General features: G+C 38.0%; 3 protein-coding genes across 3 annotated transcripts; 2 read left to right on the forward strand and 1 right to left on the reverse strand.

Annotated features, from left to right (window-relative positions):
* The first annotated feature begins 1695 nt into the window (after nucleotides 1-1695).
* Nucleotides 1696-2880, forward strand: LOC306874949 (uncharacterized protein). Its single transcript, XM_079425287.1, has 3 exons — nucleotides 1696-2024; nucleotides 2127-2420; nucleotides 2637-2880. Exons 1-3 carry the CDS (start codon nucleotides 1736-1738, stop codon nucleotides 2759-2761), a joined length of 708 nt encoding a protein of 235 aa, XP_079281413.1. The 5' UTR covers nucleotides 1696-1735; the 3' UTR covers nucleotides 2762-2880.
* A 1834-nt stretch (nucleotides 2881-4714) lies between these two features.
* Nucleotides 4715-9742, reverse strand: LOC306874924 (uncharacterized protein). The gene is made up of 6 exons (XM_079425256.1): nucleotides 9588-9742; nucleotides 8275-8607; nucleotides 7379-7708; nucleotides 7060-7170; nucleotides 6231-6905; nucleotides 4715-6156 (listed from the first exon to the last, which is right to left on the reverse strand). Exons 1-5 carry the CDS (start codon nucleotides 9661-9663, stop codon nucleotides 6826-6828), a joined length of 930 nt encoding a protein of 309 aa, XP_079281382.1. The 5' UTR covers nucleotides 9664-9742; the 3' UTR covers nucleotides 4715-6156; nucleotides 6231-6825.
* Nucleotides 9743-17605: 7863 nt separating this feature from the next.
* LOC306874942 (SLAM family member 9-like) lies at nucleotides 17606-20034 on the forward strand. Its single transcript, XM_079425279.1, has 4 exons — nucleotides 17606-17672; nucleotides 18055-18366; nucleotides 18448-18762; nucleotides 18929-20034. The coding sequence occupies exons 1-4, from the start codon at nucleotides 17630-17632 to the stop codon at nucleotides 19069-19071; spliced, it is 813 nt and encodes a 270-aa protein (XP_079281405.1). The 5' UTR covers nucleotides 17606-17629; the 3' UTR covers nucleotides 19072-20034.
* The last annotated feature ends 7454 nt before the right edge of the window (nucleotides 20035-27488 follow it).

The following is a 27488-nucleotide window of genomic DNA, read 5'->3' on the forward strand; positions in this document are numbered from 1 at the left end:
GGGTGATCTACTGTGTGTCACATAAGTGCGCTCCAGTATGGCATTTTTAACCTCTTAACTTCCAGAGGCATTTCTGCGATTTCTTCATCTGTAATGCTGGAATAGAGGATGTTATGAATGTTATGAACTTATTCTTAAAACTTGTGACTAAATGACATTTATTTTCCTTAAGGGGAGACACTGCAGGCAAAAACACAGTTTTTTCATGCACCTGTTAAATTTGAGATTTTGGGCTTTTTGGTTTTTCACTTTAACTTAAATTTGTGTATGTTTCAAAGCCAGTTTTATTCTTTAAGAGAATCTTTAAAAATGTGCTCTGAGTTTCCTGTAGATGGAGCATTACACTATGTGATGAGGAATTGACGTTCTGGCCGAAGGGCAAAGCCATTTATGGAAGCGCCACAATGCTGCAGAGTATAATCTGTGTGCAACTCATCATCTCCTACAGATACTACTTCTCACCCTCCCCTGTTTGAGACTGCTAACATTACCACCACCAGCATGTCATATAGAGACCTTCTGGTGTCAAGGGGAATCGGGCCCACACTCGAAAGGTCTCATAAGCCATCAGTAAATAGGCTCAGTTCTACTTTTTAATTGAATCATCATCAGGCGTGTTAATCAAGTTAAACAGAAATATTAACCAATGAATAATGGTCTGGCTACATGGTTAATGTGTTTTCTTCCTCTGTGTCAAACACAGTTTCTTATTGTGGTCTAATGTGCCTGCAGATTAAAGAATAAATGGTCGCTTTTCAGTTCAGAGTATTGTAGGTTAAATGTTGAGCGATAATCAGCTGTCAGCAATTCTGTCTAAAGTCAGACTGGTTCATAAAAGCAGGACAGGAAGATGCTCTTCACCTACAAACCAAACGCACATCAAAGAAATGGCCACTTTCCTGCCAAAGCTGTTTGCCCTGAAAGCAGATCCAGATCACACATGTGAAGAAAACCAACCATGGCAGGTTTCAATTTGACTCTGTTGAGCTGCTAGAGTCAAAAAAATTTTTACTTTTGTTTTTTTGTAAATTGAGTTGATTACAACAATTTTAAATTCAGAAATCTCTATTTTACAATGAAATTTCAGGACGATTTCACATTATTTCATTCTTATACTTTATATATTTAACGTAGCTAGTAGTTCCTTTCAAACATGATCAATTTTAGATGATTAAAATAATGTTTTCACCCATTAAGAACAGTTAAAGATCCAGTAAGAACTAGAAGAACAATTATATAACTATTCTCTGTGTGTGTGTGTGTGTGTGTTTGTGTGTGTGTGTGTGTGTGTGTGTGTACTAGGAGGATCAAATATTGTGGGAGGATTCACACACCAGTTTAATAGTACTGCTGTGGTTGGTGACATCAGTTTGATTATTTTTAGCAGACAGTCTTATTAGCTCAAACTTCTGACTGAACATTCAATGAAAATGTCTCACATGTTAGTTTTGTTCTGTTTGTATTGGGGTCATCTGATTGGTAAGTTATAAATGTATTTGTGTGTGTGTGTGTGTGTGTGTGGGGGGGGGGGGGGGTTGTTGCATGAGATAAAAATGGAAAAAAAAAAATACTACTACAGAAGTCAAGGAAATTTTCGATTTACATGTAAACATTACAATTTACAACTTGACTTTAGCCTTTGTAAACCTACAAGAGTCTAATTTCTGACGAAACCTGTTCATATTCATCAGGTGTGTTTGGTGCTGAGACAAATGAAATACAGTCGGTTTCAAAAATGGAAGGAGATTCTGTCACTTTAAACACTGACGTTACTGAAATACATGAAGATGATGACATAATGTGGAATTTTGGAGCCGAAAAGATTGCTGAAATCAACAGAGCTACTGGAATCTTCATCACATATGATGGTGTTCTTGATGGGAGATTCAGAGACAGACTGAAACTGAACAAGCAAACTGGATCTCTGACCATCACAAACACCACAACTCAACACGCTGGACGTTATAAACTAGAGATGAGAGGAGCAAAGCTATCACTAAAGACATTCAGTGTTTCTGTCTATGGTGAATAAGACGTTATTTACAGCATAGGCTACGTTATATGTAGAATGTTTAAAAAGATGAAAGACTTAATTGTTATTATCCATATTTCTCTCATGTTTTCAGCTCGCCTGCCTGTTCCTGTCATCAGCACTAACTCTTCACAATGTTCTTCATCATCATCATCATCATATTGTTCATTGTTGTGTTCGGTGGTGAATGTGAGTCATGTGACTCTCTCCTGGTACAAAGGAAACAGTTTATTGTCCAGCATCAGTGTGTCTGATCTCAGCATCAGTCTCTCTCTACCTCTGGAGGTGGAATATCAGGATAAAAACACCTACAGCTGTGTGCTCAACAATCCCATCAGCAACCAGACTCAACATCTGGACATCAGTCAACTCTGTCACACATGTTCAGGTACGGCAGCGCTGATATTAATAGGTTGTTTTTTTTCATAGAGAACTAGGAAAACTTTTCTGTATAGCAGAAGTGGGATTTTGCTAAATTGTCATAATGAGACTAAAGTCAGCTGGTTGAATATCACAAATCCGTTTCATTATTGGTTATTTGCTCTCTCTCTCTCTCTCTCTCTCTCTCTCTCTCTCTCTCTCTCTCTCTCTCTCTCTCTCTCAGAAGGCCATAGTCATTGTTGTAATGCTTCTGAAGCTGTGATCCGATTGGTCCTCTCTGCTTTGGTAGGTGTGGCTACTTTGGCTTTTCTGGTTTATGATGTCAGATCTACAAGCGGAGGAGACTAAAAATTGTGAGATCTTGGAGCTTTAGTCTGTAAATATAAAATATATATAGACCTACAATCTAAATTTAAACTCCAGTTGAAATACAATTATCAATAAAATCAATGTGCCATTCCAGTATCATTTGTTGCATGTTGTACTTTGTTTAATCGTATTATTCTCATCATAAACTCGTTTATGGATTACAATTGTATATAAATTGTATTTAGATACCTGATTTTAGTAGATTAAATATTATAGAGCTATCTGTGATGTTTTAGGGACCTCTAGCGGACAGTTTGAAGAACTGCAGATACATTTTATGTCTGTATGATGCAGTTTGAGCTTAATGAGGACTGCACATATTTAAGATAATATGTGAACCAAAAAGCGAGTCTGATAAAGTGACAAAGAGAAATAACAATATAGGCGATGTCAAAAATCTAAGATTAACCACATTCTGTTATTAAAACCAACAGTAGAATTATATAATTACAATGCAATACAAACTTGTAAATAAAGTGCAAAACTGACAACCAGATTCATAAACTATGGGAGTATTTTTCCAATAAATTTTCTCTACAAGGATTTCAAATTCTAATGAGTTCTAATGAACCAAACAAACCAGCTCTGTGCTGAATCACAGTAATACAAAGCTCACTTTGAAGCAAAACAATGTGTATGAATTATTAAACACTTTGCACATCGTAGTAAATACAGTACATTGACATATGCATGGGAAAATGTCAATTTAAATGCAGAAACACATTGCCATTTTTCTATATTGCATTGCAATTTTGCATATTATATTTAAAAATAAATTTTGCTACCCATATTTCACCCTGGAGCACAAAACCAGTCATAAGTTGCACGGGTATACAATCGCCAACAATACATTGATTGGGTCAAAATGATTGATTTTATGCCAAAAATCATTGGGATATTAAGTAAACATATGTTCCGTTTGGATATTTTGCAGATATTTTAGATACATTTCCTATACCGTATATCAAAACGTAATTTTTGATTAGTAATATGCATTGCTAAGAACGTCATTTGCACAACTTCAAAAGCGATTTTTTTCAATATTTAGATTTTTTTGCACCCTCAGATTGCAGATTTTCAAATCGTCGTATCTCGGCAAAATATTGTCCGATCCTAACAAAACCCTGATAGTCTCTGTCAAAGATTTATTCATAGAAATATTGTAGAGTGCAATATGCTGCTGTATTCAAATAAAGGTTTCAAAATAAAATGTCAATTGCAACATTCAAATAAAAAAATTTAAACGCAGGATAGGTGTCACTAATTTAACAAGCAGCCTATATGGCCAGCTAATTGTCAGCCTCTTACATGTGTGCTTCTCAAAAACAATTAGTATATGCATATAAACAGCCTTTTAATTAACAGAGTAGAATAATAATGGCTGATAATACATGCAAATGTAATAAATAAATAATAATAATAATAAAAACTGGATGCAAGAACAGCTGTTATTTTTTGCCCAACTGGTTAATGAAAATAAATTTTAAAATTTCTCAGATTTAGGAGCTAGATTAGCGCTAAAACGCTTTGTGATTTACTCTTAGAGCAAATTTAGGAGTCCTAAATTTAGGACTGACATGCCCACTATTTTTAAGATTTTCTCCTAAATCGGCAAGTTGGGAGCTACTTTTAGCTTTAAGATGTTTTGTGGATGCTGGCCCGGGTCTTAGTTTAAATATCAATTTAAAATAGATAGGCTATCCAACACATGCAGTAGCCTATATTTTAATGTCTATAGTGGAACTTCAGCAAATGAATTGATTAATTACATTTTCTGGAGGTTTATACAAATTCACCTGAAGTGGTTCAAAACACAAAATCATCCTGGGAAATTTCCATATATCCAGGGTCCTATTAAAAAAGCTATTAAAAACATATTTTTGCCTTTTCAAAAAATATAATATATATATATACTGAAAATAAAGTGAAACTGATATTAAATTTTTTTATTTCTATGGACATTTAAAAAACAACAAACAAACAAAAGAGACAAAATTACAACGGAAAATCAAATTTAAAATATTACAGACAACTAATAGTATATTAAAGATACTAAAATAACACTGGTACATGCTTACCAACCAAGATCTTTTCACTGAAAATATAACTTGTTTAAATAAACAACACTTCTAACATTTAAACAGTTTATTCAATTTCAGCACATAATTTATTCACAGTTTTATCAAAAACAATATCAATAGAAAATAACTTCTAAAATAAAAGTGAAAAAAAGAGAAATTTTCAGCTATAACTACAATAGCAAAGTGCAGTAAACCGTAAAGCTTATTATTAGTGAAAGGGAAAGTGACGTGACATGTGGACAAGTATATGATGACCCATACTTGGAATTTGTGCTCAGCATTTATCCCATCCAAAGTGCACACACAAAGCAGTGAACACACACACACCGTGAACACACACACACCGTGCACACACACAGCAGTGAACACACACACCGTGAACACACACCCACAGCAGTGAACACACACACACAGCAGTGAACACACACCCAGTGCCAATGCTGGGGCGCCCGGGGAGCAGTTGGGGGTTCGGTGCCTTGCTCAAGGGCACCTCAGTCGTGGTATTGAGGGTGGAGAGAGCGCTGGACATTCACTCCCCCCACCTACAATCCCTGCCGGCCCGAGACTCGAACCCGCAACCTTACGAGTCCGACTCGCTAACCATACCTTCCCCTATTATTAAAATTACTGCCACGACCAAGAACAAAGGCCTACAATGAGAAATATCCATCCCTAAGCAGACAAAAGAAACTAAATAAAAAAAATACAATAAAAATTACAATAAACCATAACAAATACATACACACATTATTGCCTTTTTACAGTTTTTTGTAAAGCGTTTAAATAAAACTTGAAATCATTTTAAAATATGAAACGTTCCTATGTATATTAATAATTGTACCAGATAAGCTTTATCGATACCATGATCATTAAAGTGTATTAATATGTCAAATCCATTTAGTTTTACAGCAATGTCCAATTTTTCTTAATTAAATGTTCATTAAATATGTGCAATGAAAAATAGCATATATAGCAAGCATATAGAAGCTTTACAGAAATTGCAGGAGTAATAAATATCTATTTCAAACCATTCCAGCACGTTTGTATATCCATTATAACCGCAAATTTCTTAGGCATTTTAAATTTGTTTAAAAATTCTCTATATGTTAATAAAACTTCATCATTGTTTAATAGCCGGCTAACTAATAAGATATCATTTTCTAATCACTGTTCAGTAAACCGTAAAGCTATTGTGTGTTTATGATAGGGGTAAATTAAAATAATATGACTGCCAGGAAATATCAGACAATTTGGTATATCAGAAATATCGGAAAAACTTCTTATGGTGTTTTTCTTATGGTGAAAGTTGCAGCTTATAAAACTGGAGTTTATTTATTTGGCATATATCTTCATAAAAAGTGACAAACGTGGAGTTTGTCACTTTTTATGAAGATATATGCCAAATAAATAAACTCCAGTTTTATAAGCTGCAACTTTCAAATCGTTAGAATACATAATTTAAGACATACAGATGTTCACATCACTAAAATGACCTATGCTTCCAATAACGGTATATATTTTTGGGATCACTAAACGAGGGCTTAATGAACTAATTTTTGTGAAAACCTCAAATTTTTTTTTTTTGCCTGTAGGTCAAAATAGCCCGTGCATTTACACTCATTTTGCCAGCATGGGTCACATATAACGTCATTAAACCGCGGAGAAGTACAAAATTGTCAAGTTTTAATGACTTACAGAACGCGATGCCTCAGAAAATCCTATCTGCTTGTTTACATGACAGTCGCATTGACACATCCCGATTTATATCCACATATGGAAGAGGCATGAAACCGATCTCGAAATATCCGAAAGCATGGGCTGTTTCTGTTTACACTGTCACAGAACAGATCCGATCTGTGTCACATATGAGTAAAACAAATCGGAATTGGGTCACATTTAACTGACAGTGTAAACGGGGCCTAAGTTGCAGCTTAAGATCACAAGCCGCTGGGATCAACCACTTCACATAACTGGGAATAATGCATCAGTATCTTCACTCTGATCCTGTTGGGATCCTCTCCGATCTTGAGGGATTTCTTCATCTGTACGAAAACAACAAATCACAGAAGTTAAAGAACGACAAACGAATACTGTTATTCACAGCTACAGAAATGAATGAAATCGTACACAGTTAAATGCTAATTTTGCAAATAAAGGTGTTTTCCTCTCACTATATTATCTGCAGGTAATACTTGCCCTTTTTGGAGCTCCTGAGGTGATAGAAAATCACACCGACAGCAGCTGCAGCCGTCATCAGAAGAACAGCTAAATATATTCCTGCCTTAACAGCTGAAGACAGGCCTGAATCTGGAACAGAAGAGACGGTCATTAGTGAATATGTCATATCTATAACAAACAAACAGTATACGATATCAGCAGGTCTGAGGGAGTCGGTTTCATACAGTGATGTCAAAAGCACCAATGCAATCAAGTATACAATAAAAAGTAATGATATTTATCTTCACATTCCCCTGTAAGAGATGCTTTTCATCCATATAGCCGTAATTATACTCACCAGTCACAGAAACACTGAAGCTCTTAATGCTGGTGGTACTGTAGCGCTTTCTGCTGGATTTGATCTGTTGTTGATAAAGTCCAGAGTCTGTGGTTCTGGTGTCTGTGATGGTCAGAGATCCAGTCTGATGATCCAGCTTCAATCTGTCTCTGAATCTCTCATCACACTGAACATCTTCACAGATTTTACTCCGATCTCCAGTGATTTCAGCGATGCGAGTGTCATTAAAATACCATGTCATCACATAATTTGGGGTTTTCGCTTCAGGAGTGTCTAAAGTGACAGATTCTCCCTCCATCAGTGACTTTCTCTTCATATCAGCAGGAGCATCTGAAACACAAACCAGGAGCTGTTAGACAACCAGAAACCCTATAACAAGAACAAACCATGAAAGATTATTTAGCATATTAATTTCCTGGATCTTGAGAAAATGATTAGAAGCAACATTAACTGCAAAAATGGAAAAAATACAAAATGATTTATGCTTAAAAGATCTGTGTGCGTCTATCTTTATTCTTACAGACGTAGAAATTTCAATTCAAGACGTATAGAGCTGGGCGATGTGGCAAAAGACATTTTTTTCATATCGGTCGATATTGGTAATTATCACAATAAAGTTTAAAGGCAGATTTTTGTTCCTAAGTGAAAGTTGTACAAACCACAAAGGTAATTGTGCTTTTAAACTACTCAGAACATGACAACAAATTAAATATGTTCATAGAAAAATGTATTTCTTTCTGTATGTTCTAGTGAGTGATATTGCTTTAAATCATAAAGCAGGTTTGTGTTGCCTGACTGTAATTCAGCACAGTTTACAGTACTGGCTGCAATATTTAATCATATTTAGTGCTGTCAATCGATTAAAAAAATTATTTAAACATCCATTAATGACTCACCGTTAACAACAACTTTGAAAGCGTTTCCAACGTGGCTGCTCCTGAAGATCTGTAGATGATAAACCCCATTATCTGAGGTGCTGATGTTTGTGATCGTAAGATCCCCGGTCTGGTGATCCAGCTTCAGTCTGTCTCTGAATCTCTCATCTTCTTTATTACACTGAACATCTGTGCAGATATAACGGAGATCTCCATTGATTTGAGCGATGAGGCCATCAATAAAATACCATTTAAATCTTTCTCGTTGGTTTATTGTAATGTTAGTGTGAAGAGTGACTGATTCTCCCTTCATCGCAAACACCGACACGGTGTCCGTGGCAACATCAGACGCACCTGGAGAAGAAATAAACAGCTAATTGTAAATCTCTTAAGAAAATAGAAAGACATATGTGACCCTGAACCAAAAAAGCAGTCATAAGTAGCATGGGTATATTTGTAGAAATACCCAAAAATACATATGGGTCAAAATTATTAATTTTTCTTTTATGCCAAAAACCATTAGGATATTAAAAATCATGTTCCATGAAGACATTTAGTAAATTTCCTACTGTAAATATATAAAAATAATATTTTTGTTTATTAATATGCATGGATAAGGACTTAATTTGGACAACTTTAAAGGCGATTTTCTCAATATTTTAATATATTAACCCTCAGATTCCAGATTTTCAAATAGTTGCATCTCAGCCAAATATTGTCTGATTCCTAACAAACCATACATCAATGGAAAGATTATTTATTCAGCTTTCAGAAGATATATAATCTCAACTATGGACCCTTATGACTGGTTTTGTGGTCCAAGGGCACAAATATATATATTTTTTCTTCTACAGATCATAGACAAATCTTTCTGAATTCACAATGTAACACATGCAATTAAACAGAACATGAGTATATCTATAAAACTGAAAACTTCTAGCTGAGCTAAACTCCTCAGAGCTGTGGCTCTGAATTGAGTTTGAGACCAATGCTTCAAAGGGATGCAAAAATACCTTCTTGTAATTTCCTACAAAATTACGACTCGAATAATGCAATTTCATGTTTTTATTCAAAATATTGCTTTCATATACCAATTCGGGGTTGCCCATATTTGTAAACGATCGTGTCCCATAAAGTGTGCGAGACGTGATTTAAAATGGTATTTATTTACAGACGTATTAGCCTTTACCACACTTCTCTAGTAAGTTTGGGGAAGCGGCGTGACGCAAATCTGTGAATGGATATTTCGAAGTTAAGTAAAATACGTCTAAAACTATTCAGTCATTGTTTTTTCATCGTTGACAAAGACGAACTGTAAAAAGTAAATGTCTTACCGTGCAGAAGTAATGCAAACACTGCAAATAAAGTTACGGTAAATTTAGTTTTCATCTCTCTAATCAAATCCGCCATTGATCCTTTTCACAGTTCCGTGATCTTAAGAAGTGGAAGTCGTCATTTCCTTGCACATGCAAGAACTTTTGGTTTTCTCTCAGGTTCATTCATGCAAACCTCAGACAGCCCGCATCCGGCACGCATCACACGGGACAGATGTGTGCTGACATTCTATCCTACCCGTCAGATTGTCCTACCAGGGCTTACAGCGCATGCGCACATCGCTATTGCGTCATTTTTGTCACGCTGAACAACACGCCCATATTTTTTTACTACTCGCGCGTGGATTTCTTAATGTAAGGTAAGTTTTTGACTATTTCTGTTAGTTTTATTATACCAAGACAGCTAGCAGTAATGAGAACTGTTTAATGTCACATTAAGTTGCCAGCTAGCACGAGGGATCATCTTTGTTATCATTTTTCATTGAAAAGTAAGGCTATATGATTAGTCAGGCTATGATAATCTGATTAGTGAACCATTTCAAAATTATTTGATGTAAAATAGACCTACTCCGTTATAGTTACACTGTACAAAAAATAAAAAATAATAAAAAACAAACAAACAAACGCAAAAAGTTGACCTAACAAAAAAAAATAAAAATAAAAAATAAGGCAACCTATCGCACTCAACTTGTTAAGTTAAAGGGATAGTTCACCCAAAAATGAAACAATTCTGTCATCATTTACTTACAATCAAGTAGTTCCAAACCTGTATGAATGTCTTTGTTCTGCTGAACACAAAGGAATTTTAACAGTCAACCAACTGATAAAGATGTTGTTGTTGTTGTTGTTTTTTCACAAAAAAAGTTTATTTATATTCATGCATCTCTTTCTTAATATAGGTAATTGATGCATACCTCATTGAAAAACAACAGGCATGTATAGAATGTCTACTCAATTAGGAATACTAATTTCTTTTTACATACTTTCAGATATATATAGTTTTTTTTTTAGAACCATGTACATCAGCTTTGTGCAGTTGTTGCATCTTCGTTGTTTTCTGGACATTTCAGATACCTAAAGAAGGTAATTTAGCTTTCCAAAAAGTAAAGTAGATATTATTTACATGTTTTGGAACCATCACAGACTTGTTATTAAACACTTTTCACAGATGAAGTTCCCCGTTGAGGACATTTGGCTGTGCCCTGTGAATGTTGGAGCACACTGGATTCTTGTGGTGCGTGTGCATTTTTTAGTACCTTGCAGGTGAAATTATAATATAACTTGGTAACACTTTCTATGAAGCTCTTAACAGTATGCATCCAAGTTACAATGGATTATATTTCTCATAGTCAATGTATTATAAGTCCCATATCTTGCCATGTTACTTATGTTACTTTACTTAAAGCCGACAAAGACCACTTATAAATAATAATAATAATAATAATTGTCTCAAACAGCCATAAGATCAGATATCTGATCAGGTGAATGTGTAATATGACACATTTGCTTTGACCTTTTTTTATTTTAATATCAGTTTGACTATTTTGATGGTACCCTTTAGACAGCTGTTGTTAAGTAACTGTTAAGTAAAATAGCAGTCATTGGAGTAGAATATCTGCTAAAGAGCTGTTAACACTTTATTTTGATGGTTCCCCAACAGACACACTGACTATAAGCAGCTTTGCAAGTACGTCAATTTACTCTTCCAACTGTAACCTTAACCTAAGTCTACTAATACTCTAATGAGAGTTAGCTGATTAGTAGTTACAAAATTGATTATAGTCAATAGACTAAGGGGGCCATCAAAATAAATTGTTTATATATATATATATATATATATATATATATATATATATATAAAATTTAAAGGTTTATTTATTCCATTGGGCATCTAAAAAAATATTACATACTTATTTATGATTACATGACATTACATTCTAGATTATCAACATGCCTGAAAAAACACTCCTACTGATCGACCCAATGGGAAATGAAGGTTCTTATGAACATAGAATTCTGCGGAATTGGAGGTAACACTGTTAGAACTGTTTCATCTTTGTTTAAAATATTTACGTTTATTCATTTCTAAACGTCTCAACCAAATCTAGGAATTTTTTAAAACTGAGAAGGTGTGATGAGCAAACACAAATTTACAGACCCTAAAACACAACCTGCAGATGGATTCCAGCAGTTGTGGAGTTTTGGTATTGAATGTGTTGTATGAATTGGTATGAATTTACAAAAGTGGCTTCAGGTATGAAAATGTTATAATGAATTGGATTAATATCGTCTGTCAATTAATGTTTCAGTTTGCTGAACAATACTTGCTGACAGCCATGTTCAGACTACATCTGAAGAAGTTAGCTCAGCACGCATGAAAATAGCCTGCACACTTCTTAGATGTCGAGGTGCGTGCTGTTGTAATTCTGTAATACCATTGTAATGTATGTCATGTAGTATAGCTCTGTAGATGCTATCTAGGGGATAGAGGGGAAAAAACTGTAGAAAATAAGTTGAAAGTGGCAGAAAGTAATGCAAGAGTGATTTATTTTCATTTCAGAACACATCTGAGATTGTATTTTTCATGGTGTGTATACTGACGTAGTGCATTATGACATGATCGCCCAATTAATTCATATGTAACAATTTAATGTTAACAAATTTGTTTATAGGTAATGCGGAGGAGTACTGTGTGGTTTGCAGCATGCTGGAAAACGATCCTAACAAAAGCATAATGGAAATGGTATACAAACATGAAACTACTGTTTTTTTTTGTTGTTGTTGTTGTTTTCAGTGTGTGTAATTAATTGTCTTTTAAAAATTTTTTTTGCTCTTTAAATGAAAAACAAATCATATTAATTGCAAAGTTTGAAATATTTATACTTTTATATATTAATATTTAATATACGTTTTATATATTTTTATATTTTAGATATACAAATTTACTCATATTCATCAATTTTATTTTCAGGTACAGTGTGAGAGCTGCAATAGATGGGCACATTTTGAATGTTGCAAATTCAAAAAGAATAGCCTAAATGTGTTTGTGTAAAAAATGTGTGGAGAACAAATTAATTATTTTATGAGAGTATTTCCCTGTATGACTTGAATCGAATCATTCTGCAGCACTATGTGGTCTAATTTAGTTCATATTCCTATTAATAATAGCTGTTGTTTTTCATATTTTTTATTATGTGCCTCTGTGGTGTATGATATTAAACTTTTAAAATGAATTCATGACTTAATGAATTTATTTCACTTTTTCATATTGTTCTGCGTTATTATACATAATCTCAATAACTAATCTTTCAAATTTATATTCAATAAAATTCAAATTTATATTATCATCTGATTTTAGAGTTTGTAACATCTGTCCAGGAACTATAGATTTAAAAACAAAAATCATCCTACCTGTTTATTCTACAGTGGTAGCACAATCTGACGAGGTATTTTGAGCTGTAAAAACATCCTACCTGTTTATTCTATAGTGGTAGCACAATCTGACGAGGTATTTTGAGCTGTAAAAACATCCTACCTGTTTATTCTACAGTGGTAGCACAATCTGACGAGGTATTTTATGCTGTAAAAACATCCTACCTGTTTATTCTATAGTGGTAGCACAATCTGACGAGGTATTTTGAGCTGTAAAAACATCCTACCTGTTTATTCTACAGTGGTAGCACAATCTGACGAGGTATTTTATGCTGTAAAAACATCCTACCTGTTTATTCTACAGTGGTAGCACAATCTGACGAGGTATTTTGAGCTGTAAAAACATCCTACCTGTTTATTCTATAGTGGTAGCACAATCTGACGAGGTATTTTGAGCTGTAAAAACATCCTACCTGTTTATTCTACAGTGGTAGCACAATCTGACGAGGTATTTTGAGCTGTAAAAACATCCTACCTGTGTATTCTATAGTGGTAGCACAATCTGACGAGGTATTTTATGCTGTAAAAACATCCTACCTGTTTATTCTATAGTGGTAGCACAATCTGACGAGGTATTTTGAGCTGTAAAATCATCCTACCTGTTTATTCTATAGTGGTAGCACAATCTGACGAGGTATTTTATGCTGTAAAAACATCCTACCTGTTTATTCTATAGTGGTAGCACAATCTGACGAGGTATTTTGAGCTGTAAAATCATCCTACCTGTTTATTCTATAGTGGTAGCACAATCTGACGAGGTATTTTGAGCTGTAAAATCATCCTACCTGTTTATTCTATAGTGGTAGCACAATCTGACGAGGTATTTTGAGCTGTAAAAACATCCTACCTGTTTATTCTATAGTGGTAGCACAATCTGACGAGGTATTTTGAGCTGTAAAATCATCCTACCTGTTTATTCTACAGTGGTAGCACAATCTGACGAGGTATTTTGAGCTGTAAAATCATCCTACCTGTTTATTCTACAGTGGTAGCACAATCTGACGAGGTATTTTGAGCTGTAAAAACATCCTACCTGTTTATTCTACAGTGGTAGCACAATCTGACGAGGTATTTTGAGCTGTAAAATCATCCTACCTGTTTATTATATAGTGGTAGCACAATCTGACGAGGTATTTTGAGCTGTAAAATCATCCTACCTGTTTATTCTATAGTGGTAGCACAATCTGACGAGGTATTTTATGCTGTAAAAACATCCTACCTGTTTATTCTACAGTGGTAGCACAATCTGACGAGGTATTTTATGCTGTAAAAACATCCTACCTGTTTATTCTACAGTGGTAGCACAATCTGACGAGGTATTTTGAGCTGTAAAAACATCCTACCTGTTTATTCTACAGTGGTAGCACAATCTGACGAGGTATTTTGAGCTGTAAAAACATCCTACCTGTGTATTCTATAGTGGTAGCACAATCTGACGAGGTATTTTGAGCTGTAAAATCATCCTACCTGTTTATTCTATAGTGGTAGCACAATCTGACGAGGTATTTTATGCTGTAAAAACATCCTACCTGTTTATTCTATAGTGGTAGCACAATCTGACGAGGTATTTTGAGCTGTAAAAACATCCTACCTGTTTATTCTATAGCGGTAGCACAATCTGATTATGTTCTTGGCAGTGTAAATACATCATTGCCTAATAAGTATCTACAGCAAAGTTACACTTAATTATTTCACGTAGTCACAGGCGCGAAGCAGAAACCCGCAGTAGGATTTTTTGATGAGGTAGGATGGATCGATAGATATAGCTGTAATTTTACGCTACGGTAGGAAAATCTGATAAGGTAGGAAAAATCGACAGAACACCGGATCCGGGCCAGCACTATGGTGCTGTCTGGGACAGTATCGAAACTCAACAGTAACTATATAAAAGGTTGCGAAATTCCAATGCATAAAATTAAATAAGTAAATAAAAAAAATTAATATCAAAATAATTAAAAAATACTTCAAAATTTACCATAAAAACAAGACTGGCATGTTTGTCATCTTGTTGAAAATAGAATAGTTTTAGCTACAGACACCAAACTCGGTACATATATTGTTCTCATCAAGCCGGACAACTTTCTAATTTACAATCATTAGCTACGACCAACAGATAGTCGGCTAATTTAATATACATGTGGAATTTTGCCAAATTATGGCTCTGAATTAATGCATACTCCTCAGATGAGAATTAAACTATACACAACAAACTTTGTCTACATGATGCCAACACTTAAATTGCGAATGGCTTCTGGATAGCTTGAACGGTGTTGAAATTGTGATTAAAGTGAGCAGTAATTTTCTTATATCTTTAAAATGCAGTTTCCAAACACTTAAAAACTTGTCGCATACAGGGAAAACGTCATTTTGAGGAAACATGCTTAGTTTCAAAAATGTATCATGCTCAGGGGCCACAAAAAATTAAATCTATCACTAATTTTTTTCTTTAAGTTGAAGACTGCAATACCAATGATGACCACTAGATGAAGCCATAACCTTAATCCACATGAGGTACCTGACCTGCCTCTCTGTGTATCAGAATGAAAAATAATGCATAAAATCAGCTGAAATGTTCTTTACTGTCAGTAGACCTTTACATAATTATTGTAGAAATGCCTATAGAGCATTAAAATCATTTTTAAAAATCTTTAAAGGAAAATCATTACACCTTTTATGTATCTTAATCTCTCACTGACAGAATAAGAAATACATGCCGGATTCAAGAAGAGGGTCTCAAAAATGGCCCAAAAATATTATTTTAGTAACTTATTAATTTCAAGTTAAATTGTGCTTTGTTAGTATGTCTGATAGAGTAAGTGTTAGACTGATACACTGTTCAGTGTTAAGTAAATATTTTTAAATTGTTGTTTTGTAATTGATTTTTTTATTTGAAATGCAGGGCAAAACAGTAAAAAGCACATTTTGGCTATTTAATTTATGCAATGGTGTAAAGAAAATGGCAAAATAGGCCTACATGGGGGAAAAAAATGCGAAAAACCGTCTTCAGTAGTCGGCCTTCGGCCCAGTGTTTCATTTTGTTCAGCTTCGGCCAAGAATTTTCATTTCGGTGCATCCCTAATATATCTATATCTATATCTATCTATCTATATCATAAAAAGTATTGGTAACAATTTACATTAAGTTCTCTTTGGTTAACATTAGTTAATGCATTAACTAACATGAACTAAAAAGAAACAATATATTTTAAAATCATTTATTAATCTTATTTAATGTTAGTTAATACTAACATTAATTTGTTTCATTTTTATGTTAATTCACAGCACATAAACTAATGTTAAGATACAACTTTATCTTGAATTAACCCTTGTCTCCCCGTTCGGACTCTGTTTGTACCTCATGTTATTGGATTACCCCTCTTCTCAAACCTTCTGGATATTGTTTGCTAATCAAAGACCCACGCTTGCCCTAGCATTACTCTTGGTCTTGTCTGTGTTACACCTGTTTGCCGATGTTTTGACCACGTCTGGAAATAAAGCTTGCAAATGGATCTGCACGTCTCGTTCAACCATAGTAACCTTTTGTAATAAAACCATTGTTCATTTTTGTAAGAGATGCCGTCAAGTTAACCCTCTCATAAATTTACACCTTAAGCGGACACATGAATGAATACAGAGATACGATTTTCACTGCTTTTAACAAAGCTTTGGATAGTTTCCATACTTGGAAATTGTCCTTGGCAATAATTTTGATCAAACAATTAAATGTCTGTTGTCTGCTGTTATGTCCCCACCAATGCCAAAATCATACGTATGTTCTTGTATTAAAATGAACAATCTTACTTATAACCATATGTCCATTTGTAGGTTCCCCCACATCAAAGCTGCATTTCTGTAAAAATTCTAGTCCACCATTTTGGCTTCATATCATATTCTAGTCTCCTTGCTGGTGCCAGCTGCCAATCTGTGTCTTCAGTAATACATAATGGGTGATAATCTTGTTTAACCTCTGACCTGTGGGTCTAATTTGGCTGTTTTTCAAACATCAGCTTTGATGGACTGATTCAGTACTGTATGTCATTGTTAAGCAATGCTTTCAGACTGTGAGATTCACAACAACAACAGGAAGCTCTTCACCGACGAACTAAACTCACATGGTCACTCACACCTTCAAGCTGTTCATCCAGCAAATCAAACACATTTCTAAGGAAACAGACCGCGGGCAGGTTTCACTTTGACTCAGATGAGCTGCTAGTGGTACTTAAGTAAAACTGGTGATTGTGATAGACTGTTTTTACTTTTTTTTGGTTTGTTTTTCAATTCTCGACATTTTAGAGGATTTAAATATTTCAGCCATTTCAAATGATTAAAAATCTAGGAAGATTTACACTATAATATTCCATATATTAGCATATCCAGTAATTTCTTTCAAACATTTTCAGTGTTAAATGATAAAAACAGAGAATTTTTCCAACATTAAGATTAAAGATTCCACAAGAGCCAGATGAGAAATTGTATATAACTATAATATATTCAAAAAGCGCGCGTGTGTGTGTGTGTGTGTGTGTGTGTGTGAACTAGGAGGGTCTAACTTTGTCGAGGGGAGTTTTTTTTTTTCTTATTAGAACAGACTTCCGTCAACGACTGAAGAAAATGTTTCACATGATTGTTTTGTTCTGTTTGTGGCATCTGATTGGTAAGTCATATATTTTTATGGCTTAATGTCATAAGCTAGGATCATTTTCATTGGCTGTTTTTTACAGATAAATCAGACATTATTGTGAAATCTACTTCAGTTTCGATTATGTTTCAAATGTTTCTAGACATGGAACATATTCTAAATGACTATATAGTGATTTTCAGTTTCTCACTTTTTTCTCTTTGCTGTTATGAATATCTTAATGTTAAATATTACAATGCAAATGCATGTATTAATTTAACAGATGTTACATGACATGCAAATGGAAATCCTCTGCAGAAAATTGCAGTAAAAATGAACAACTACAAAAGTCATGGAAGGCTTTGTAAAGCAACAGTAATCTTGATCTGTGTCAAATCTGGCCCTATTCATGCTACAGGTGTGTTTGGTGAGTCAGTGTCAGTGATGGAGGGAGATTCTGTTCTTCTACACACTGATGTTACTGAAATACATGAAAACGATGACATACAGTGGGAATTTGGAGCTGAAAACTCTCTCATAGCTGAAATCAGTCGAGCTGGAATCTCCACATATAATGGTCCCGATGGGAGATTCAGAGACAGACTGAAGCTGGACAATCAAACTGGATCTCTGACCATCACAAACATCACAACTCAACATGCAGGACTCTATAAACTAGAGATTAGTGGACTGAAACTGTCATCAAAGAAATTCAATGTTTCTGTCTGTGGTGAGATCATATTTTAATTACATTACAAAAATTATTAATCAAATGACATTGTTATTATCCATATTCTCTTGTGGTTTTCAGCTCGTCTGCCTGTTCCTGTCATCAGCAGTAACTCTTCACACTGTTCTTCATCATCATCATCATCATCATCATCATCATCATCATCATATTGTTCATTGTTGTGTTCAGTGGTGAATGTGGGTCATGTGACTCTCTCCTGGTACAAAGGAAACAGTTTATTGTCCAGCATCAGTGTGTCTGATCTCAGCATCAGTCTCTCTCTACCTCTGGAGGTGGAATATCAGGATAAAAACACCTACAGCTGTGTGCTCAACAATCCCATCAGCAACCAGACTCAACATCTGGACATCAGTCAACTCTGTCACACATGTTCAGGTACAGCAGCGCTGATACGGTTATTTTTTTCAAACACGCCCAATTAAATCAGCCATATTTTTTTGTTTCACAAAATAGGGATCATTTTTATAACATTACAGTATGTTTTAAGTTTTGAGTACCTCACAGGGACTTTGCTGGAAACTACAGTTCTGTTTTTCCCCAGAAGTCTATTGCTGTGGTTCTACTGAAGCTGTGATCCGATTGGTCGTCTCTGCTCTGGTGGGCGTGGCTACCGTGGCTGTTCTGGTTTATGACATCAGATCCACAAGAGGAGGAGACAAGAAGCAGATATCATACATATTATGACATATCTTCAAGTTCTGTAAAGATTGAAATATATACAAGGATTTAATTTCAAATACAGCTATCAATAAAATCAACAAGAGGATAGGTGCCAATAAGTTACATTTCATTCAATTCATATAAAATGTAAATTTTATTTACTGCATTTTAAATTTTACTGTACTTTGATTAATCGTAGTAATGTCGTCATAGAATCTTGTTTATAATTTATAGTTGTATTTAGAGGTTTGATCTGAGTATATTAAATATTATAGAGCAATCTGTGATGGTTTGATGACCTCTAGCGGGACGTTTAAGGTACTGCAGGCTATATGTGACCCAAAAAGAAAGTCTAATGTGACAACGAGAAATAATAATGTATTTCAAACATCTAAGATCAAACTACAGACGGACAGTGATATAATGAACACAGTATGTTAAGATTTTTAGAAATCTCATCAGGTAAGTAGAATTCCTTTACAATTTCTAATTTAATTCAACATTTAATTAACTAAAAATATCCAATATAATTGTTTTTTTGTGTGTGCAATCATTTAATGCAGAAACTAAATAGGCCTAGTTGATGTTTTGCATGTCACATGACCATTCAGGACATCAGAGACCCGTAATCATGTGAATACGTGGTTTAATTAGAGTAACTAACTTAAAATCTCAGAGCAACTTCAAGTAAATAGTACTGTATGGATAGTGTGTGCAGTTCAGTGTGGATGTGTTGAAGGTGTTTACAGAAATAAAATAATAATAAACTTATTTTTATCAGTTAGTTGCCAAGGTAGAATGTATGTAGAAGTACTAAAACTGAAATAAAATTAATAAAACTATTGACATCTAAATAAATAGTGGACTATCCCGAGAACTCATGGTAAGATTGTCTTAAAGGTTATCGCTGGCACACGATGTATCCTTCGTGACCGTCAATGACCCACAATCCTTTGTACACTTTGCAATTCACGAAAATAAACTGACAAAAAATTAGTCAGTACTGAGCTTGTCTGAATTTATTATGAAATGCAAGACAAAAATAATGTTACATGAAAGCATAGATGTTATCTTTTGTTTTGATGTAAATTACTCACTTAACACTAAACTGCCAATAATGTAAGCCACTGGGAGACTGTATACGACTGTGATTCATTGTATTACATTAATAGAAAGCCAAATAACAAAGATTTGTAATACAAAAGTATTTTTCCAAAATTACGTTTTATTAGTAATTTTGTACCGTGACGGTGAGGGTGGGAAACATATGTGACATAGCCACACGTACTTACTAGACCATCTCATTCTGCTGAGGAGGACTCAAGCCTACAAGCCTCCGAAGGACTGAACTAGGAAGGACGCAACCTCGGTAGGATGCAGCCTTCTGTTTGAGAAGAACCCTTCATCTCAAGTGAACTGCTGGATCAGGACATGCTATCTCTAGCATAGTCTAGTTCTGGTTCTTTTATTTATAAAGCACATTTAAAAACAGTCGCAGGACTAACCAAAGTGCTGTACAAAGTCACATAGTAAAAAAACTGTAAAAACACACACAAAACATCCTCAAATTTTAAAAGCTGTAGAAAACAAGTGGTTTTGTTTTAGATGCAATGAAGAGCTTGCAAAAAAGGGGTGGAGGGATCATTGCAACCTTTCTTAAGAAATTTAGCTGCAGCATTTTGGACCAATTGTAAGTGAGCAACCTGGGACTTAGAGAAGCCACAATACAAAGAATTACAATAGTCCAATTGAGAGGTTATAAGCTAGAAGCAACAACAGCAGAAACATGACTGAAAATTGTCAGATGGGCCAAATATTATAACCTCAGCCTTTGAGTTATTTAAAGTCAAAAAGTTACTTGCCAACCAAAGCTTCACCTCATCAAGACATGCAAATAAAGATTGTATAGCAGAAGGGTCATGTCTTTTAATAGACAGATAGATCTAGATATTATCTGTATTACGTGGAAAGATACTCCATGCCTTCTCAGAATCGAACCTAAAGGAAGCATGCAGAGAGAAAAAAGTAAAGGTGTTAGAATAGAGCCCTGGGGAAGCCCAGATTCAAGATAAGCAGCAGAGAAGGTAAAGTTGCCAATCCTGACTGAAAAATATCTCTGTTAAATAGGATTTAAACTATAGTGCTGTCAAGTCAATATTGAAGTCAAGTCAATATTATTTGTATAGCGCTTTTAAAAATGCAAATTGTGTCAAAGCAGTTTTACATCGGCTTGATTTAAAGCTGGGTGGCTTTATATCAGCTTTACAGTATTTAGACGGGGAAATAGTTTGTGGAAATAATGTCATTTCAGTTAGTGTTTGTCGGTTCTAAACATCATTCCTTGTGTGCCTGTGTGTGTGTGGACTATTAAAGATTGTGTTTTGTACTACTCCTCGCTCCTTCGTTCCTAGCCTCCTGGTCAAGCGTGACAGAAGAACCGACCAACAAACAGTTACCCCTGCGTCTACCCTCCGTTTTGTGTTCGTTTTTTTTTTCTTTCCGTTGTGTTTCCCTGATGGATCCCTTCCTACGCCCCGAATTCTTCCTCCTCCTGCTGGAGCAGGGGGAGTGTTCGCTCGAGGACCATACCAGACTGTTTTTGGACCTCGCGGAACTCCCCAGCTACCCGGACGACGCGCTCTGCTCATTCTATAATGCAAGCCTCAACACCGCGTGCAGAGCGCTGTCGTCCGAAGACGGTCCTTGAGCAGAATTCGCCGCCTTCGTGGAGTGGACTCTGGCGAGAAACGGATCGCCCCTCACAGTCTCCCAAGAGGTTGATCTCGCCAGATCCACTCCAGACCCAGAGCCCAGCCCACCATCTCCCCGCGGTGCGGAGCACCAGCCCGAGCCCACCAATGATGGAGAGCCATTTCCTGTTGCGATCTGCGAGGCAGCGCCTCGCCGAGTGACTGAGCGGATGATCGCCTCGGAAGTTGAGCCCAACCCGTCAGACCAGGTGCGAGAGCCGGCAACAGTGCCCATCACGTGGCAACAAGCCGTGGACGGTGTGAGCGCGGAGTGGAGCTCCGCCCCCTGCACCGCAGCTGAGGGTGAGCTGAAGATAAATCTGGGACTGCTGGACAGAGAGGGGGCGTCCGATCCTCCAGTGCCTGCTCCTCGAAAATGCCCTCTAGTGCCCGCTCCTCGAAAATGCCCACCCTCCCACCCTCTCCTGCCTCCTCCACCACTGTCGCCTGGCAGCCCCCCGCTCGCCCTCAGCCCCCTATCTATACGGTGCGAGCCCCGTGGGTCTGCCATCCCCCAGCATCGCCGGGGCTGGAATATCCCTCACCTCCGCCTCCAAGCCCTGGACTCCGCCTCGGCCCGTAGACCCAGTGGCTCCACCTCGGTTCCTAGCTCCCTCACCTCCACCGTCACCCCTCGATTCACCAGCTCCACTGGGCTCCCTTGTCCCTCCGGCTCCGCCTTGGTCGGGCGTCGACCCGCCATTGCCTCAGGACTCCTCTCCTCTGGCTGTGTTTCGTCACTCCGTCCCACCGGCTCCGTTGGGCTCCTTCCTCCCTTCAGTTCCACCTGGGTCCTCAGTCGCTCCGGCTCCGCTGCAGATCTCTGGGTCTCCGCCTCGGTCGCCAGAGCCCTCGGCTCCACCCTGGCCCCCCGGATCCTCGACATCCCCCTGGCTCGTTGGCTCTCCGTCTCCGCCTCGGGCTCCTCCACCACCTGCTCTGCCGCCCCCTGGAGTCGGCGGCCATCCCTCCTCCATGGCTCCTCTCTCCGTCGGCTCCAACATGGGCCATCTTCACGGCTGTGGCCTGGGTCCAGCTGTGCGTCTCCTGCTCCAGGTCCCTCCTGTCTCTTCCCTGGCTCCACCCTCCTTCGTCGCTTCCTTGGTCTCTGTCTGCCGGCTCTCTCCTGGATGTCCGTCCTCCTCCTGAGCCACCTCTCTAGTTCCCACCCGCCCCTCCCCTTTGGATGTTTCAACGGTGCGAGGACGCACCTTCCGAGAGGGGGGCGACATGTCAGGATCATGGACCGGTTTTTGTTGTGTTTTTGCTCCCCATGTGTTCTGTGACCCAGTTTCTTCCTCATGTTAATTGTTAATTTGATTCCAGGTGTGTCTCGTCTTCCTCCCTGATTGTCCTGTCTTCAAAAGCCCCAGTCCTTTCAGTTAGTGTTTGTCGGGTCTAAACATCATTCTTTGTGTGCCTGTGTCTCCTACGTGTGTGGACTATTACAAATTGTGTTTTGCACTACTCCTCGCTCCTTCGTTCCTTGCCTCCTGGTCAAGCGTGACACTTACGTCCAGATGTCTGTAAAATTATTATTTTCAGGGTGTATTTGGCTTAAAAGCAAGAGTGTTTTATAATGAACGGTGATTATGCGGTGGTCAGAAATTTAACGATTCTGAATGGATCCGTATATTAAAGGCAGGAGATTTAGTGGTCTTTGGCGTTTGGTATTGCAGCTTGACTTGTGCTAATTTGTATTGAAAACGTTTAATTATTGATTGATTGATTGTGGCACTATACATATATTGTGAATTATCAAAAAGTACTCATTTATTTAATATAAATAAGGGTGGGGGGGGGGGGGGTGTCGGGTGAGTACCGATTTACTATTGTATATCAGTTTAAGGGGAGCAGCCTATAAGGTTTGTCAATGATGTTAAGTTCTGATGTTGGATCCCTGTTCTGTATTGCAGATAAACCACACGCATCCACAAGCCCTGTATGCATATGCCCTGCATATCTATAGTCAGACAGTCCAACTTCTGTCCACTAATAATCATCCAGTCTGTCAGGAGTTAAACCAGCTGTAGTAACGATTGTTTATCTGAGAGGCTGTACGTTTGATTCCCACTGGGAAATAAATATATATATATATATATATATATATATATATATATATTGTGGCGGGAGGAGCAAACGACAGACACAGTGGGTGTGGCGTCAGGCCTCGGAGAGGTTTTTATTAAACAATAATACTCAAAATAGTGTCCAAGGGGAAAAAGTGTCCAAAATAAACAGGGGATCTGGTGTCCTCGCCGTGCTACGGGGTTCGTGAAGGAGGGCAGTGTTCGGAAAGGAAGGGTCCAGGGAAGGGGCAGAGTCCAGTGGCCGCACGCACTCCCCTCTCAGCTCCAGGAGCGAGTGGCGGCGGCTTCTCTCGAGCGGCTTCGTCCTACTCCTTGGCCCCCGGAGCTTCTGGGGGATTAAACGGCCCGGCATCCTGGCCCGTCAGCCGTAACGGGTGCGGCAGTCTTCCTACTCGACGTGCCCTTCCTGGACCCACGAGGACACCAGCGTGCATGCACAGGGAAGAGACCGGTCTCCCAAGGAGAGGCGCGCTCTGCATTTAAACGGCGGCGGTGATGAGGCTCTATTCACATCAGGTGCGCCTCATCACACGCCGCCAGCCCTGGCTGTTTCAGCGCCCCTCCTCTCTCACACACCCACTCCCGTCGGGAGCCTGGTGAAGGGCGGCGAATACGGGACGGGGTGGTGATGATGATAAGGGGGGAGGCAGCTGACTCGTCACAATATATATATCTCACCCATGATTCAGCCTCACCATCCCAATGTGCTCGGCTGATGTCATTATAGAGACTGAACAGTGCGGAGGACGTTCATTTCATCTGAATGCTACCAAGAGCTCTCATTGACTTCAGTACCCAAACCTCTCTCACTATCACCCAGTCCTCACGTATCCTGTCATCTAGCCACTATCTCCAATATCTAATGTATGAAAAGGCTCTCTCCTCTCACTACTGTTGATCATCTCACCTTATGATCATTACAGTTGTTTGAATTGATCCTCCCTTCTGCCTTCTGAGTGTTCTGACCAACACCCCCCTGTTCACTACGATACATTACTAGCCCTAATAAATCAGGTAGCCCTTTGCTACAACACACTTGTTTTGTTCTCTGTGTGGCATCTGATTGGTAAGTTTCAAATATATCTTTATGGCTTAATGTCATATGGTCATAAAGCTGGCATGATAAAAAGAGTTAGAAACATACATAGACCAAAAATACATTTTCACAAATGGCCCTGATTACAGTAACTTCCACCAAATGTTTCCTGTAATTGCAACACAGTAGCCTGGAGGATTCTTGCACCATTTGCCTTTTCAAAACTTTGTTTTAGTTCGGCAGAATTCTCAAATGGGTAACTTCAGAAAGTGTTTTCTTCTGTTAAATGTAGAAGTTAATTTACTCCTGTACTTCATCTGTCCATTTAAATATATACAGTGGGGCAAATAAGTAGTTGATACACTGCCGTTTTTTAAGTTTTTCCACTTACAAAGAATGGAGAGATCTGTAATTTTCACCGTAGGTACACCTCAACTGTGAGACACAGAATATATATATAAAAAAAAAAAAAAATCCAGAAAATCACATTGTATGATTTTTGAATAATTAATTTCCATTTTATTGCATGAAATAAGTATTTGATACAATAGAAAAATAGAACTTAATATTTGGGACAGAAACCTGTGTTTACAATTACAGAGGTCAGACGTTTCCTGTAGTTCTTGACCAGGTTTGCATACACTGCCGCAGGGATTTTGGCCCACTCCTCCATACAGGTCTTCTCCAGATCTTTCATGTTTTGGGGATGTCGCTGGGCAACACGGAGTTTCAGCTCCCTCCATAGATTTTCTATTGGGTTCAGGTCTGGAGACTGGCTAGGCCACTCCAGGACCTTGAAATGCTTCTTACGGAGCCACTCCTTAGTTGCCCTTGCTGTGTGTTTGGAGTCATTGTCATGCTGGAAGACCCAGCCACGACCCATCTTCAATGCTCTTACTGAGGGAAAGAGGTTGTTGCTCAAAATCTTGCGATACATGGCCCCATCCATCCTCCCCTCAATACGGTGCAGTCGCCCAGTCCCCTTTGCAGAAAAGCACCCCCAAAGCATGATGTTTCCACCCCCATGCTTCACGGTTGGCATGGTGTTCTTGGGATTGTACTCATCCTTCTTCCTCCAAACACGGCGAGTGGAGTTTATACCAAAAAGTTCTATTTTGGTCTCATCTGACCACATGACCTTCTCCCATGCCTCCTCTGGATCCTCCAGATGGTCTTTGGCAAACTTCAGACGGACCTGGACATGTGCTGGCTTGAGCAGGGGGACCTTGCGCGCGCTGCAGGATTTTAATCCATGACAGTGTAGTGTGTTACTAATGGTAACTGTTGAGACTGTGGTCCCAGCTCTCTTCAGGTCATTGACCAGGTCCTCCCATGTAGTTCTAGGCTGATCCCTCACCAATCTCAGGATCATTGATACTCCAAGAGGCGAGATCTTGCATGGAGCCCCAGTCCGAGGGAGATTGACAGTCATCTTGAATTTCTTTCATTTTCTAATAATTGCACCAAAAGTTGTTGCCTTCTCACCAAACTGTTTGCCTATTGTCCTGTAACTAGGGATGGCTGATGTGAAACTGACGTTTCGACACGGTGTCGAGATCCCGAAGCGCAGATGTTTCGAAACACTGCTCCGAAGCGTGATTCGAAACACCCATGTCACGTGACTATGGTGATTCGAAGCTCCGGCGCGTGTCACAAGTGTTTCGAGACGTGTCATACCTGCTGATTTGGTACAGGAGGTTGAAACGAGATGGGACAGCACTTTTAACATGCTGCAACGCTTATATGATCTACGAGAGCCAGTGGCTGCTGCTATTTCCAATTTAAACTGTGATACTGCTCTGCTGACAAGTTCTGAGTATGACATAATTCAAGAATCACTGTCATTACTGCAACCATTTAAACTTGCTACAACAGAGTTGTAAGAGGAACAGAGAGTATCCGCCTCCAAACTCAAACCACTTTACAGGATGTTGCAGCACAAGCTTGTAGAGAAAATAGGCCTTGCAAAGCAGGAATCAACTGTACAATTAGGTAAGCCACAATGACCATACTGCCAATGTTATTGGCCATAAGTGTCATATTGTTGTCATTAATATAATTAATATGGTTTGCTCCTGTTTTGCACAGGCTCACACCTGCAAGAAGGTCTGCAGTCCAGATGTGGCGGGTATGAGTCATTCAGCGCCTTGGCATTGGCTACACTGCTGGACCCAAGATTCAAAATTGTGGCTTTTGGAAATCCTGCCAAAGGCCAGGCTGAAAAACACCTCACACTGGAGTGCGCTTCGCTGATGCGTTCAAACTCACCAACTCACGGTGAGCACTTTCAATCTTCATCTAATTTTATGGAGTTATATCATCTGTATAATTATGTAACTTCATATATGACATGAGTTTAGACTTTGTAACTAATTGCTATTTTCACTTGTTCAATCAGAGTCACAATGGTCATCATCATCATCAACAACACCAGCTGAAAGCCAGGACTGTTTATGGGAACTTTTTGATAATCGTGTACGTGAATCCCACACGACATGCAGTGCTACAGCTGATGCCACAGTGGAAGTAAAAAAGTACCTCACAGATGCATTTCTGCCCAGAATG

The sequence above is a fragment of the Barbus barbus genome (assembly GCF_936440315.1).
Source record: "Barbus barbus genome assembly, chromosome: 9".
NCBI lineage: Eukaryota > Metazoa > Chordata > Actinopteri > Cypriniformes > Cyprinidae > Barbus > Barbus barbus.

Coding starts and splice junctions, on each gene's coding strand:
- LOC306874949 (XM_079425287.1), top strand. CDS start 1,736: ATGGAAGGAGATTCTGTCACTTTAAACACTGACGTTACTGAAATACAT. Junction 2,025..2,126: donor ATTCAGTGTTTCTGTCTATG/GTGAATAAGACG, acceptor TCATGTTTTCAG/CTCGCCTGCCTGTTCCTGTC. Junction 2,421..2,636: donor ACTCTGTCACACATGTTCAG/GTACGGCAGCGC, acceptor TCTCTCTCTCAG/AAGGCCATAGTCATTGTTGT.
- LOC306874924 (XM_079425256.1), bottom strand. CDS start 9,663: ATGGCGGATTTGATTAGAGAGATGAAAACTAAATTTACCGTAACTTTA. Junction 8,608..9,587: donor GTTTGCATTACTTCTGCACG/GTAAGACATTTA, acceptor TTTCTTCTCCAG/GTGCGTCTGATGTTGCCACG. Junction 6,906..7,059: donor CCTCAGGAGCTCCAAAAAGG/GCAAGTATTACC, acceptor GTTTTCGTACAG/ATGAAGAAATCCCTCAAGAT.
- LOC306874942 (XM_079425279.1), top strand. CDS start 17,630: ATGTTTCACATGATTGTTTTGTTCTGTTTGTGGCATCTGATTG. Junction 18,367..18,447: donor ATTCAATGTTTCTGTCTGTG/GTGAGATCATAT, acceptor TGTGGTTTTCAG/CTCGTCTGCCTGTTCCTGTC. Junction 18,763..18,928: donor ACTCTGTCACACATGTTCAG/GTACAGCAGCGC, acceptor GTTTTTCCCCAG/AAGTCTATTGCTGTGGTTCT.